Here is a 16,578-nt window from a genome sequence, read left to right on the forward strand (position 1 = left end):
CTTGCCCACAGATTGTGCCAGGGCTGGGGCAGGGGTGGGCTCCCTTAAGTGCCCCTTTAAGTGCCTTCGTCCGCTGGCTTTGCAAGGGCCGTTCAGCGGGCCAGCAGGGGCAGTAGTCCCCCCATCCCCCAGCGGGCTTAGTTTAAAGTTTTTATGGATATCCAATCTAAATTTACTTTCTGCAACTTCAAGCCATTGGTCTGCATCCTCTCTGCAGCAAGAGAAAAGGTGCTTTCCCTTTATGGCAGCCTTTCAAACCCTTTATGATCTGACTGGCATCACCAAGACCTAGTGAGACAGCTCTTAGGACTGGAATGTCAATGTGGAGGGTTACACTCTGTTCTGGAAGGACAGGGCTGAGAGAAAAGGTGGTGGTGTTGCCTTTTATGTCAAAAACACCTCTGCTTGTTCCCTGGTTCAGGAGGAGGAAGACAGCGAAGCAAAACACATTTGGGACAAGCTGGAAGGTGAAAGATGCAGTACTGATATAATGGAAGGGATTTACTATAAGCCACCAAATCAGGAAGAGGAGGTGGATGAGGTACTCTCCAAGCAGGTGACAAATCTATCCAAAAACAATGGGGTGGTACTAATGGGAGACTTCAGTTTTCCAGACATCTGCTGAAAGAACAATAAAGCCAAAGTATCCAACCAGTTTCTCACTTGTGTGGAGCACAACTTTCTATCCCAGAAGGTGGAAGATAAAACTAGGGAATCATCTATTTTGGATCTTTCCCTGACAAACAAGAAAGAACTGGGGGAAGATAGGAAGGTGATGGGCATCTTCGGAAGAACAAATGTACTTCATGTTAGATAGAATTCCAGATCCTGAGACAGGGAAACATGAAGTCAGCAAAATTAGGATGCTAGATTGCAAAAAGGTGGATTTCATCCGACTCAAGGAGTTAACAGACATGGTGCCATGGGAAGGCAGACTGAAAGATAAAGGTGTCCAAGAGGGCTGGGAGTTTGTAAAGCTCCCAGCTTTACAAACCCAAGAAGAAAATGTTCCAACATACTGGAAGCACAAGAAGGATGCAGGAGACCAATGCGGCTGCAAAAGGAGCTTCTAAAATTCCTCAAATGGAAAAAGGAAGCATACACACAATGGAAAAATGGGCAGGTCATCAAGGACACATACCAGGAAATAACAAGAACCTGCAGGAACAACATGAGGAAGGCAAAGATAAAGAACAAGCTATATCATGAGTGACTACAGAGCTCGGGGGGCTGGGCTGAGACAGTTGGGGGTGCATGTAGTTTTCTCTTCGATTCTTCCAGATACGGGTCACAGGCACAGATGGGAGACACGTATTGAAGTAGTCAACAGAAGACTGTAGCATTGGTGCCACTGCGAAGGCTTTGGCTTCTCTGATCACAGTCTGCACTTCAGAGAGAGAGGCAGTGGTCTGTTGGGAAGGGATGGCCTCCACCTCACTCAGATGGGAAAGACACTCTTCATGGCCAGAATGACTTACCTGCTTGACAGGGCTTTAAACTAAGCTCACAGATGACACCAAATTATGGGGAAGTATGTTCATGCTAGAGAATAGGCTGGCGATTCAGGCCAACCTGGATGGGCTTGCAAGGTGGGCAGTTCAAAACCTTATGACATTCAACATGAGCAATGCAAGGTGCCACACCTCGGGAGAAAAAAAACAACATCATACTTATAGGCTCGGCAATGTTACACACAGTAGCACCATGACCGAAAAAAACTTGGGGGTCATCATTGACCACAAGATGAACATGAGCCAGCAATGCGATGCTGTAGCCAGCAAAGCAAATCAAGCTCTGGCTTGCATCTACCAATGCATCTCAAGCAAGACACAAGAAGTCATCCTTCCACTTTACTCAAACTTGGTGAGACCGCAGCTGGAGTACTGCATCCAGTTCTGGGCTCTACACTTTAAAAAAGATGTGGAGAAGCTTGAGAGCCCTGAGGAGAGCCACATACATGATTAGAAGTCAGAGAACAGGTCTTATGAGGAAAGGCTGAGAGGCATGGGACTCTTCAGCCTGGAGAAGAGAAGGCTCAGGTGTGACTTGGTAGCAGCCTATAAGTATATAAAGGGTGTTCATCAGGAACTGTTGACCAGGGCACCCGCAGGGAAGACAAGGTCTAATGGTCATAAACTGCAGGAAGACCATTTTAGATGGGACATAAGGAAAACTTCTTTAATGTCTGAGTCTCCAGAGTCTGGAATAGGTTCCCCCCAGAAATGGTGCAAGCTTCTACTCTGAATATCTTTAAGAAATGCTTGGATGCTTATCTTGCTGGGGTGCTGAACCCAGCTGACTTCCTGCCCCTTGGGCAGGGGTCTGGACCCAGTGATTTCACAGGGTCACTTCCAGCCTTACTGTTTATGAATCTATTAATCTATACCTGGCAAAGGAAGTTAAGGACAAAAAGAAAAGGTTCTATAAGTACGCTGTCGAGGAAAGAAGGACCAAGGATGCTGTGGGTCCACTGTTAACAAGCCACGAGGATTAACACAAGATGCAAAGAAGGCACAGCTACACAACAGCTACTTTGCCTGAGTCTTCACAAAAAAAAATAAGCTGGAGCCAGATGCCTAAATAAAGATTATTTGGATAAGGAAGGGGCAAGTGGAGGGAGGAAATAACAACAGAGACTGTCAGAGAGCTTTTGATGGGACTGAATGAATTCAAGTCAGCAGGACCTGACGAACTTTATCACAGGGTATTGAAGGAACTAGAAGAGGAGATCTCAGAGCTGTTCATAATAATCTTCATGAAGTCATGAGAGACAGGTCAGGTACCAGAGGACTGGAAAAGGGCCAGTACAGTGCCCCTCTTTCAAAAATGCAAAAAGGAGGACCCAGGAACTGTAGACCTCTTAATCTCACCTCAATATCTGGGAAGTTACTGGAACATATTCTAAGGCAGGCCTTTGCAAGCATCTGGAGGAGGCTCACAAGCAGCCTCCATGGATTTATGGAAAACGAAGTGTGTCAAATGAACCTGATCTCCTTCTCTGACACAGTAACTACTTAAGTAAATGAAGGGAATGCTGTGGTTATATAGTACCTGGACCTCAGCAAGGCATTTGACAAGCTTCAGCATGACCTTCTCATAAACAAATGGGAAACAGGTGAGCTAGATAAAACTACTACAAGGTGGACAGATAACTGGCTCAACAGCCACAAACGAAGGGTAATTATTAACAGCTCCTTGTCAGAATGGCAGGAGGTTTCAAGTGGAGGCCCATAGGGGTCTGTCCTGGGCCCAGGGCTGTTCAACATATTTATTACTGATTTGGATGCTGGCATAGAAAACTTCTTAAGCAAGTGTGCAGACATCACAAAACTGGGAAGGACTGTGAACACACTGGAGGATGTGAGTGCAATTCAGAAGGATCTCTACAGACTGGAAAGTCGGGATGGAGCTAACAGAATCAAGTTCAGTGAAGACAAATGCAAGGTGCTATAGCTCAGGAGGAATAATCAAAAACACAGTATAAAATGGGTGACACTTGGCTGGATGGCAATACTATGGAAAGGGACTTGGAAGTCTTAGTAGACCATAGACTCAATAGCAGTATGCAGTATGATGCAGCCATACAAATGACAAATGCAGCTTTGGGATGCATCAATAGAAGCATTTAGGTGCAAGACACAGGAGGTGATAGTGCCTCTCTACTGTTAAGCCTCATCTGAAGTTGTATATGAAGTTCTGGGCTCCACCTTTTAAAAAGAATATATAAAGTTAATTTATACTTGGAATTAATAGCAGTGTTTCTTTAAGTAAACCTACTTAAACTTACTAGTGTGCAAACAATTTTGGGCCACATTTACTAGATATGTAAGTTCTGAAACACATTACTGACACAATTAATGCCAAGATTTTACTAACTTTGATTTCTTACAGAGATACTGTAGGTTAAAAGGAAAATGCCTCAAACTTAATAATGACATTTCATAATTATGGCTTAGATTTATCCATAGGCTCTTTCTAATAAGGATTCCAAGTAATATGTCATAGTATAGGATTATATGAAATAATTTATATCAAATGGGAAATCAAGTGTCTATTTTTAGCTAATTGAAAGTTTCCAAAAATTACTGAATAACATGTTTAAAAAAGAAACATTGCCAAATAGTTGACTCCAACATCTCATCTGCCTAAAAAGGTTATTATTGGAGGACTACCCTACCAATGCTAAAAATCTTTATTTTAACCCTACTAGAGCCATTTCAGTAAGTGTAATTGAAAATTCCATATATATAAAACTTATTTGCAGCATATAATGTATACACACATGCACACACGTACACACACACGTTTAGTATTTTAGCACAATACTTTAAACTTGGATATTTACAATGTTCTATGCCAGGCGTTTTCAACCTTTTGGGATCAGTGTACCCCTGGTGGCCGGATGTGGATCTGGGGGGAGGGGAGGGGAAGGGAGGTGGCATGTAGCCAAATGCCATGCGAGCTTCCCCCACCTCCATGTCCGGCCAGGCCCACGTCCGGCCAGGCAGACAGTGCCTGCGCAGCAGTGCAGGATGATGCATGGTGGCGCTCCATCCCTACCCACCCATGCGCACCCACTAGGGCCTTCTCAAGTACCTACCCTCGGGGTATACATACCCCCAGCTGACAACCCCTGTTCCTATACAAGCCCTGTTCCATTATCATAAGTAGGGGTCTACCCAACTTCAGGAGGCAGCTAGCCAATTTCACAGGCAGACTGTGGTGGAGCCTCCCACACCACTGATTGGTTGAGGGGACCCAGTGGCACCACTCCCTGCTGCTGATTGGTGGTAAGGGCCGTCCATCATGTGGCCCTGCCCCCTCGCTGCTGTTTGGCTGAGAGGGCTGTCTGTCTGTCATGTGGCCCCACCCCTCACCACTGATGGATGCAGAGACAGGGCCACACAAGCAGTCCTCTCAGCCAATCAGCAGTGAGGGGCAGGGGTAGCAGCGATCTTGCCCGCTCGTCTTTGTGCTGGCAGCCCCGTTTGTGCCCTGCTGCATGGCCAGGACTGCTAGCTCTCACTGGGGAGGCAGCATTTGACTTCTAGGAAGTTTATTTGAGCAAGTTTTTGTCTTGTTTTTTTCCCCCCATAGATTTCATGCAGATCTCCCGCTTCTGTGATTTCCATTAAATCCGTGCGATCGTGATTTGAGTAGGTCCCTGCTCATCGGAATCACAGGAAAGTAGGGCTGGAAAAGACCTCACAGGTCATTTAGTCCAACTCCCTGCGCAATACAGAATCATTCCTGACTAAACCACACCAGCCATGTGTCTGCCTAACCTGCTTGTGAAACTCCCCATCCCCTACAGCAATAGAGAAAAGCTCATCTCCATGAGAAAGCCAGCAAAATTTAACTTATGTGCTCATCAAACAGATATGCCAAAGAAAAGTAATGTGGAACCATCACCTTAGCTGTCCTGTGTAAAATACAAAGAAATTGAAAGAAAAATGAAAGTAAATGAAACTAAAAAGAGTATTTTTTAAAAATCTCTTAAAATGAGTTTCAAACAGTGGAGGATTAATAAAACCCAACCCAAATAAGTACTTCAAATAAAAAAATTAGTGGATTAAATTTTAAAAGTGTGTATTTATTTAGGAGCACACAACCGCCCCCACATTTAAATGTAAAGAGCAGGGGAATATTTTCTGTTCTAACATATTAAATAAAATAAAATTTGATTTAGAGTATTTACTTTTTCTGACCTTTTTTCTTCATTTTTCTAAAGAAATTTACCTGCAGGTTGATCTCTGCTTCATAGAAAGTTAAACATGAACAGTAGTGTCGTTCTGAATCTATATCAGTCAAAACCACCACAAAAAAGGTAGGCTGTTTTCTCTCTCTGGACAGCTGCCATCCTCCAGGCTGACAAAACTAATTAAAGAAAACAAGAGAATATAAAAGTATTGTTAAAAATCAATACTACTTTAGAAATCATCTAATAATTTCTAACAACATAATATAACTTTTTCTGAGATACAAAATGTAAAATACATATTTTTTTCTTGCATGTTTGCTCAATATTATATTGAATGAACAAAACAAGGAGTTATCATCAGCTGATATAAACACATCTCCATAGACATGAATGGAATTTTAATCATTTACATTAGCTGAAGACCTGCCTTGGGAATTCTTATTCCAGCCTCCTTGAATGCATCAGTTGTAGCAATGGGAGTTACATACATAAAAATGAGAAAAATAGCCAAGTCCTTGTTCTGTAGAGCCTAAGAATTTACAACTTAAAATTGCTTTTCTGTTTTTTATTATAACATCTCTGCATGAAACCAATATTTTCATTTCAATGTCTATGTTTAAAATCTACAAACATTTTTAATATTAGTTTTATGTATAAGATACAACTTTCAAAGGTAATTCTGAAAGATGAACTGAGGATTTAACTTGATTTTAGCCTACTGTTTGAGTGAAGTGGCAAAACTATGCTGCAACCTGTTTTTTTCCTTCAAGATTTCAAGCTATATACAAGCAAAAAGAAAAAAGAAAGATTCTTTGGTGCTGAAACCCAAACCATAGCAACCTCTGATCTGAGGACCATAATGCTATCATGACTTCTTGTCTCTTTCTAAAAACTCAAAACTAGTCTGGATTAAACTTCAGGGGTTCTGGCCTACCTGCTATAACTTCAGGGGGTACAGCTTGCTCCTCCTGCAGACAAGGTTCCTAACACTTTCCAATTAATACCCAGTTTTCAACTGCATATAGCTTTGCTTGCTTTAAATATTTAGGTTGAAGTTTTCTATGTTGGAGAGTTGCCTCAGGCAGGATTTATTTTTCTTAAATTTCAGCAGAACATCAGCACTACTCTCCCAAATTGGCTCTGTACACAGGGCAGGGGGCATTCCCATGGGATTCAAACCTTCCTGGACTTCTGGCACACTGCAAGTCCCTCTGACTCTGCTCTCTCCCTTGCTGAGAGTCATGATGCCCCAGTTCAAGTCCTGCTATCTCTGCCCCTGTGCCCCTTCTCTATGCAAAAAGTAGTGAAAGACCTGATGGCGCTCATCCCAATACAAGTCAAGCGGGGTTATGGGGGCAGTAAAAGGGTGAAAGGGTTATGAAAACACTGATGGGGTTTGTCCTAATCAGGGTCAAGGAGAGGTGGGGGTAGAAACAGTTCAGGGCTCAATCCCAATTGCTCAGTCCCCCTGCTGGTGTTTGAGGGTTGTGTTTGATAGCCCAAGTTGGTGCTCTGGGACCTATGGGGGAAAAGGCAAGGAGGAAGGAAACGGTGCACCTTAGGATGCTAGAGGAGACAGTATAACCTTATCATGCCATGCATTCAAATTAAAGCACAACACAAACCACCTAAAAATGTTCTAAACTCAACAAGTAACATTTTTGTGGCTGGTTCACCATTTTTGTAACTGGTTTGTAAGTTTTATCACTGATTTGCCATTTGTTTCCCATGACAAATTGTCTAAACATGCGGCATACTACAATTAATCATGATTGAAGCATTAATCAATAAACAATGCCTACTAGAGGTTTTGTACATGCATACCATGAAGACTTCTTAGAAGCTGCCTCTTAACTTATCTGAACTAAGCACGCTCCATCTTCACATGATTTCTACTGCACTCACTAGACTAAGTAGGGGCTTCGCATCAGTAAACTAGGATTTACTGTGCTAGTTTCCAGCACTGAGAACAGAAACAGTTTGACTCTAGTGCTCTACAAACTGGTGTACACAAGGAGGAAAAAGCAGCCAAAATCAAATACAAATGAGTGAGGAGTACGTCATCTCCTGCTAGTGATCTGTCCACAATGCTGCTAACAGCCTACTATCAAACATGAGCAAATTACATGTTACGAATTCAGGGCAGTCCATCTTCTAAATGGCTGGAGACCGCACCAGCATGAGCCATCAGCACCTTGGGCTGCACTGCATACTGCCACCCCACTGTGCTGCACCATGGGCTCCCTCAGCATTCAACTTGAGGCACTTTGGTTCTGATTTCTAGAAGCATTCACAGTTACAAAATTCATTCATTTTCCCATAAAAACGGTAATAAAAGTTACTTTAATATTTTAAAATGAACACATTGAAAGGGACCTTAGAACTCAGTACAAAAACAGGTTACTATACAATGAGATTAATAATATCAAATAAGCACTTAACCATTCAGAACAGCAAGAAAAATGTTGCTTTACCAAAACTCCATACCAAAGAGACAAAAAACCTCTACTAATAGAGGGAGAGATATAACATAATCAAAAGTTCATCTAGGTCTCCTGTATGGTAAACAAAAAAGAGAAGTTTAAACATGAACTCTGATTTTCATATTGCTTCACTTAATTTGCCAGAATTCTTGGAACTGGAACACAGGTTCTATCAAAGGCATTAAAAATTCAAAACAATGATCTTGTCTGGGTTGGGATGTATAGTATGCAGAACACAACTGTGTGGCTGCTTCTAATCCTACACCTTAGGCATTTCTATTCCTAACAGTCTAATACAAGTATTCCATCAGCTGACCTAAAGGAATAAATAAAGGTACATCTGTATTTGAAGTTGCGGAATTACATTACACACTGTGCTCAAGGCAGCAAAAAACTTTCCACTGACTAGTCACAAGTGCTTTTCTACAACATGTTTAAAGCAGGAAACTAGGTCATGTTTTAAAATGTTAGACAGCACATTTTTTTAACAGAGATGTAGTTGAAATTTACTGCCACTAAAAATGTTCTGTTTATCTTCTATGGCTTGGTGATGACAAGCCAATGTTTTTTAAAATACTTAAAATGGGTCTACCCTACTGTTTATAAACCAATTAATTAAAACTTGCTTGTGGGCAAGTTTTTAGAGATGATCTATAGTCTTAAACTAGCGATGGCTATATTCTTAATGCTGCATATCGTTTTATGAAAGCATGTGCACTTGCATAGTTCAGCAAGAATTTCCAAAGGGATCCTATGCTCTTGTATGTTATTAAATTAATTGATTCCAGTGTTACAGCACTTGAAGTGAAAGAATTTTAAAAATTTACTTTACTATTACCAATGTCACTTTCAAATTTGCAATGTTACAAATAGGGTGCGTCTAAATGTGCAATTAAATGTGAAGTAATAAACTCCAGAGCTTATTGTTCTGGCATTTACTGCTACAAGGCACACTATTTCCATATGCACCCGTGACTGCAACATGTTGAGACAAGTCAGAGCAGCCCCAGCTGGCACAGGGCCCAGGGGTCAGCCTGCCAGCCCAGAGTTGCTCCCCACCGGCTCAGTATGCTGTGGAGAGGCTGGCTAGGGCACGAGGGTGCTCCAGTGCAGGGCTGGCCAGCAGGCAGCCCCTGCACTGAAGCACCCTTGTGCACCAGCCAGGTGGGAAAACATCTACACGTGTACTGCAGTGGAGTAAAAAATTCCACAGCAGGATAGTACTTGTAAATAGTGCTATATAACTACAGCAGGACCCAGAACAACCAAATAAGATTGGACCAGGCTATCCCATTTTTAAACATTTACAAGTATTTACATGTACTGTCCTGCTCTGGAGTTAATTAGCTTACTCTAGCTTGATAGGGGCACGTGTGGAGACACACAATGTTTACCGTGGAGCTAATTAGTCTACTCCACAATAAGTGTCTCATGTAGACGCATCCACAGTATAAGAAATATTTTTATGTTAAAAGTTTATCTGGAAATAATGTTTTAAAAACTGTGCTGTCTTTATTATTCCTTACTAAGAAGACCAAAAATATTCTTCCTCTCATCAGTCACAAATGCAATTCCTTGATTTGAGTTTTACCCATCAGCGGCGTCAGCTCCCAGGCGCAGGGGAGGAAAGAAAGCTTGCACATGGTGGCCACAGCCACCACCCAGTGCCGCGTGCTGCCGCTGCTGCGCATCCAGCCGTGTGCAACCCGTTCCCCCTCAGCTCTCCTCCCTCCCTCCTGGCTGTTCTCAGGGCCCAGCAGCAGTGGTGGGGTGACCCACTGTGCCCCCGCTTCCCTTCTTGCTTCCCTCCTCCCTACTGCCTCCCCCTCCCTGCCGACTTTTGTTGTGGCTTGGTGGTGGCAGCAAAGTTGGAGCAGGGGGGCAAGGCCAGCACTGTGCCGCCAGCACCCATGCTGCTGCCTCCAAGGAGCAGAGCCAGGGGGAGGGGCGGAGAGCCCCACTCCATCCCCGCTGTCATGGTGGCACTCCGCCGTCCCAGTCTATCCCTGCCATTGCCCATTCTGACTGACAGAGGAAGTTATAACAAGAATCAGTGCTATGACATGGAGGTCAGAACAGATGATCTCATGGTGCCTTCTGGCCTTAAACTCTCTCAATTTATGATAAAAATACAAACACAGTGGAAGGCAGCATGTTTAATATTAAAAAAAAAAAATTTTCCCTTCCCTGCCAACCCCCTTAAAGGAAACACAACATTGTTTCTTTATATGTCACATTTAAAACTCTCAATTTACTATTAAAAAAATAACAAACCATTGGAAAAAAAACCTCTTAAATGCCCTAAAATATGCTTTCGATTATGCAGAATAATTAAATCATTGTCCTAGAAGTCAGATGATATATTAGAAGTGGGTGGACTGAAACTTGTGCTTTTCAGTAAATTGCAAAAATAAAACCTGAATGTTATATTGCACTTGATAGTAGAGCTGAAGTATTGTAACCATGGTAGTCTAGGAAATATATGAGGCAAGGCTTTTTTTGTGACCATCTGTATAATTCAGAGAGCTGTTCAACAAGCTGTATGCACAAAGATGACCCCCAACCCTTCATGAGCCATCTGGAAGAATATCTAGAAAACTATGTCATCAAATCTATACTATACCTGTGCTACAAAGATAATATTTTCATCATCTGGCCTGAATACATGAACTCCTTTATTGACTTCTACCATAGATTCAACAGATGCCACTCTTCAAAGCAAATTCTTCCTGGAATACTCCTACATCAATGTCAATTTCCTGTAGACCACAATCCACATCCTGGATGGCACCCTATAACCCACTGTATATAGAAAACCCACAGATCACCACACATGCATCCACAAAACCAGCAACAACCCCAGACACAACATGAAAGCTATAATCTATATTCAGGCCTTCAGATATCATCACATCTGCTCTTACACTCACAACGCCCTCTTCACCAACTAGAAAAATGCCTTCACACAGCAAGGACACTGCAGCAGAGAAAGAGATTATAACTTTGAATGAACTACCCAAATAACCTGCAACAACCTGCTATGATAAAAAAAGGAAAACCCCACTGACCTCACTCATCTAGTTATTACCTACCATCCAACACCAGAACCTTTAAAAGGATCAATTAGTGTCTATTATTGAAAAAGATCAGACTTTGAGTGAAATATTTCCAACTCCTTCACTCCTGGTCCTCAAGCAATACCCAAATCTGGCCCAATTCATCAGAGGAAAACTTCTGTCCAATCAACAGATTCCAAAGGGAACACAATTCTGCCTTAACAATAAATGCAAATCCTGTCAGCACATCCCCTCACAATAAAACCATGAGAATCTATAGATTTTACTAATAAGATATCACAGATATAGTATAATCTCATCCTGTGTACTTATGCCTTCATGGTAACCATGCTGGTGAAACCAGACACAAACTACACAGAAAAAAAAATAGAGACGACAGAGACACATGAACACCAATAGAACCTTTTCACAGAATAACCACTCCCCTTTCTGACCTCACAATCCTTTTGTTCAAAGGTAGATTACAAAATAGCTCTAGACGACAGACCTGGGAACAGAAATTCATAAACCTAATAGAGAGTAGAGAAAAAAAAGGACTCAGTGTAGACAGTGGCTTTATATGCTGGATCAGGTGCATGCAATGCACACTGCAACTGCACAGACAGCCAGCATGGGATGTAAAAGCTCTATGCAGTGCCTCATCAGACCCACAGCCAGCAGACAGGGCCAGCCAGCAGGGCACCACATGAAACATGCACCCTGTACCAGCTCCATGAAACATGCACAAGTAGTTCAGACCTAGGACCATGCTGTCTGCAGTGCTTGGGCACCAGACTGGGCACTGCATGTGACATAGGGGACCCAGGGTACAGCTTGTATAGGTGCAAACAGGGGTGGCCCAGGGAGAAACCTTCTAGTGCCCCCTGTCTGGCTGTGAAGCTCTCCAGTCATGGGGCTGAAGAAGTGTCAGTACAGTCCAGCTCCCAGGCTATGACTCTGTGAGTTAACCTCTGTTAAGGCCACTACTGGCAATATCTTGGGGACATAAGACCATGGAAACTGGTCTTACACAGAGAAACCTTGCATTCCTGGACATTGGCAGATGCCCATATAACTTAAATAGGGAGGACACTGCCTTTAGGAAGTTTGTGTATACTTAATTGTAACTCCTTGAGGGTTTTTTGGGTTTTTTTGTTTTTTTTTTAAGTAGACGTAATGGTGGGATCAGAAGCTCTGTACAAAGCCTTTTTGTCTCTGTATACATTTGTTCTTGTCTATCAGGTGCCTCCTAAAGAGGAAAACTGTAAATATGTTTGTCAAAATTCTAGAAAAGGGATATTTAATGTATGGTGAAACGCTGAGGACAGGCAACTGGACTATATACTCCAGTGATAGGATCCTAGACAGGGAAATTGTACACTGAGGGAATGACTGAGCTCTGTTCCGATTCCAGAGACTTAAAACACCCAGAGGTACAATAACTTGGTCTCCTAATGGGGAAACTGGGCACTCAGATGCCATCAGAGAAAACAGTAAAGGTTCATCTTAGTAACTATAGGGCAAAAACAATACAACTTTTTGTGAAGGACTTTTTAAAAAAATGAGCAGAATCTTTACCAAGAATCTTTATCAGAATCTTTACCAAGGCTTAAAGTATAGTGAAAGTATTGGGATGATTTATTTGGAAGCTTCAGAGATTATGTAATTCCTCATACATGTATCAAGAGTTCTAGTAGTCACATTACAGATGTCTGAGATAGACATACTCCTTAACTATCTTGCCATAGGTACTTGATAATCAGTATTCCGTTGTGTAAATAATGGAATTCCTTTCCTTTTGTAATTAAGGGTAAAATCAAGTTGAAAACAGAACAACTTTAGCTATACCTTTTGGTGTGCCTTCATTTTCTCTTTAATAGGAAGTTGTAAGTACAGTAGTTTGCCTCTTGATGCCCTAAACCCACAGTGAGATTTCAGGAGGAGCTCTTCATCAAGTGGAAAGAGATGGTTCAGGAAGGTACTTGTAAAGTTCTTTGCTGCAGTGGACAGCAAGGCAATCCCTCTGTAGTTTCCATAGTTGGACTTGTCTCTTTTCTTGAAGACTGCTACACTCATGGCATCCCTGAGATCATCTGGGATTTTCTCATCATTCCAAATCCTTAAGATTGAGGGCATGGAGCTGTGATATGAGCTCCTCTCCCCACTGCTTGAAGATTTTGGCAGGGATCCCATCAGTTCCAGATGCCTTGTCTTCTTCATCTGTTTGATGGCTTTCCTCAACTTGTCAAGGTTTGGAGGGATTTTAAGATCATCTTTGGGTGTTGCAGGATAGAGTTGAGAACACTCATCAACAACAGAGACTTGACTGAGATGGTCTTCAAAATGCTCCTTCCAACAGACTTTGATAGCTCCCCTTTCCTTGATCAGGTATCCTTCATTGTTAGGTCTCAAAGAGGTTGATCCCTGAGCGTTCAGACTGTAGGTGGCTTTGGCGGCATTGAAAAAAAGCCATGGATATTGTGGATGTCAGTGAGATGTTGAATCTCCTTTGCCTTGTCTTCCCACCATGTGTTCTTCATATCATGGATCCTCCTCTGGACCTCTGCCTTGTCTTGTTAGAGATTCAATTTCTTTTGCTTGGAGTTGATATCATTCTGCCAAACACAAAAGGCCTTGTACCTGTGGTTGATCAACTCTTGGATCTCCTGGTCATTCTCATCAAACTAGTCTTGATGTTTCCTGGTAGAGAATCTAAGTCTCTCTTTACAGGCGCTGAGGACGGTGCACATGAAGGCACCCCAAGCACTGTCAACATTCGCCCATTGTTGTTGACTGGAATTCACCAGTTTTTCATTGAGGCACTGGTGGAAGCACGTGCTCACTCAGGAGCAGACCTTCAGGCAAGCATTGACGTCTTTACCAAGGCATACAGGAAAATGGGACTGATGCTTAACATTCAGAAAGCTAATGTCCTCCATCAACAAGCTCTTAATGAACAGTCCGCAGCTCCAGTAATTCAGAGTCACAATGCGACTCTGGAGATGCAAGTGCAACCTTTGGATGCCTGAGGAAATGGGTGTTTGAAGATTGCGACCTCAGATCCAAAACCAAGCTCGTAGTTTATCAAGAACTTATGATCCCCACCATACTGTATGGAGATAAGACATGGACAACATACGGGAGACACCTCAGGTTGCTGGAAAAGTATCATCAGCACTGTCTGTGGAAGATCCTTTGAATCCAGTGGGAAGACAAACACACCAACATTAGCGTCCTTTCACAAGCAAACACTGTGAGCACTGAGGTGATGATTATTGAGACCTGATCAAGGAAAGATATCACCTTTGCTGGGCCAGCCATGTCATCCAGATGTCTGACTCCAAGCTCCCAAAGCAAGGCTTATTCTCGCAGGTCAGTCAAGGTGTATGCTCAAGAGGAGGGCAGAGAAAGGGTTTCATGGACATCTTCAAGCCAAACTTGAAAAATAGGCAACACAGGCATCAACTCATGGGAGACTATCACCAGGAAACTGCCTCAAATGGAGAAAGAGTCTGCCACAAAGAGCTTAGTACTTTGAAACCTTATTACAACAACAGGAGATGGAAAATCAGGAGTGGCAGAAAGTGTTCTGCGAGCCAAATCAATAATCTGAAAACATATGCTCAAATTGCAACAGTCTGTCGATCCTGGATTGGTCTTGGTCAGCCATATTTAGACCCACAGATAGGATAATAATTGAAGATGATCATCTCTGACTGTAAAGGACTGCTGAAGAAGTAGTCTATTTTTCCTTCACTGGCAAGGTCTGCAGCTCATTGGTGTATCCTGGTGAATATGAATCTACAAGCAATTTTTTCTGTACTTTAAAATCTAAATCCGGAAACTGGTGGTTTAAATGGAGTTTCTACTTAATTCAGGTTTCAAGGTGCAAGGAAGAAACCTTTTTTTTTTTTTTTTTAATTCTGCTTTTTGAAAACAAAAGAGAATACCAAATGAGTTTTCAAGAATTGCGATCACTTTCCATTTGTTATGATAATTTTTAACAACATTATTACATTACCTGTGGCTGTTTCACAAATATAAAAGAAAGTATGCTGTTTTTGATCATCGTATACCTATTGCTGTTATGGCACAATCACCTGATGGCACAGCCACATACAGGCTTTCTAGCTCTCAGCACACAAACAAATATTTGAGAAAACATATTATACTGGTGATAGGATGTGTTACACAAACTTCTGTGTAGAGGCAGTGGTCGTGGGGAGCTATGAGACCATCCTGAGAAAGTCTGCTCTCTACTTTTGACTGTACAGCCAAATCTTGAGGCAGGATGGCTCTCTGGGAACCAGTGTACTGGTGTTGGGCTCAGCCTGCATAGTGTCTAATGAATTTTGCTCCAGGACTGGTATGTGTTGAACTCCGCATCACTCATTTCTTCCTCAATACAACCCAAGATTTTGAATATATGTCCTCCATCTCTCAGTGTTCAAGTTCTTACTGGAAGCTGCCTCAAGTCTTGTTGGGAGGGGTGGCACATAAATCAAATACTTAACTAAAACAATAAATAAATCATTGTAGAAACCACATTTTTTTGCATTTTGGAATTCAGACCCACATGCAGCTTTTGTACGTGCAATTATTAATAAGTTATCATTAACTAAGTAGCAGTACTTTACTTAAAAAGTTAGGGGGAAAAAGGTAAAGCCAACAGTAACTGAACATTAACTTTAAAAATCAATTTCCTACAGGCACAGCTAAATTTAAGTAAACTTTTAATGTGTTTTCCATACTGTAAATAAGCATTATCATTTTTATAGTTTTTTCTAGTAGGATGTAACTGTGATATAATATACTACTGTGATATAATTATCACTGCCTTTTTTTAATACAGCACATTCAACTGTGATTTCAATCATGCTAAGGAAGTTTTTTTGGTCTACCAAATAAACCAGGCAACAGAAAATCCCTGAATAAATCTTGATATATTGCTTCATTTTAAACATTCCATGTGTGGGAAATTTATTTTTCTTTCTATTTTTTTCTTTTTTTTCCATATTTTTTAAAAAATGCTTGTTAAAAGCATAAAACAGAAAACAGAGGTTCACATTCTGGCTGTTAAGTAATAGAACTGGGCACTTGCTAATCTTCTATGTGCCAGCACAAGCTGCTGAATTTTTACTCTTTCACTATTCATTGAAGTCTGGAAGTTTGGCACAAGGAATTTTCTTTTTGCTTGCATATTTTTACTTTGAAAAAAGGTTTACAGTAATGCTTACTAGTACAATAAAGCCTGATGTTATGAAAGTGTAAATCTAAAAAAATGGCTGAAGGTCTTGAGATGTATGTATGAATGCAAACAGTCCACACTATGGAACTT

At 41.7% G+C, this 16,578-nt stretch overlaps 1 protein-coding gene across 3 annotated transcripts in view; it reads right to left on the reverse strand.

Moving 5' to 3' along the window:
- SBF2 (SET binding factor 2) overlaps positions 1–16,578 on the reverse strand; it is a 489,875-nt gene that overhangs the window by 278,804 nt on the left and 194,493 nt on the right. For all 3 annotated transcript variants that reach the window (XM_019551418.1, XM_019551417.1, XM_019551415.1), the window contains exon 3: positions 5,740–5,877. In XM_019551418.1, coding sequence (XP_019406963.1) covers positions 5,740–5,877 — 138 coding nt within the window. The remainder of the gene's footprint in view (positions 1–5,739; positions 5,878–16,578) is intronic.

This window comes from Crocodylus porosus, unplaced genomic scaffold (genome assembly GCF_001723895.1).
Source record: "Crocodylus porosus isolate Cpor-Errol unplaced genomic scaffold, CroPor_comp1, whole genome shotgun sequence".
Lineage (NCBI taxonomy): Eukaryota > Metazoa > Chordata > Crocodylia > Crocodylidae > Crocodylus > Crocodylus porosus.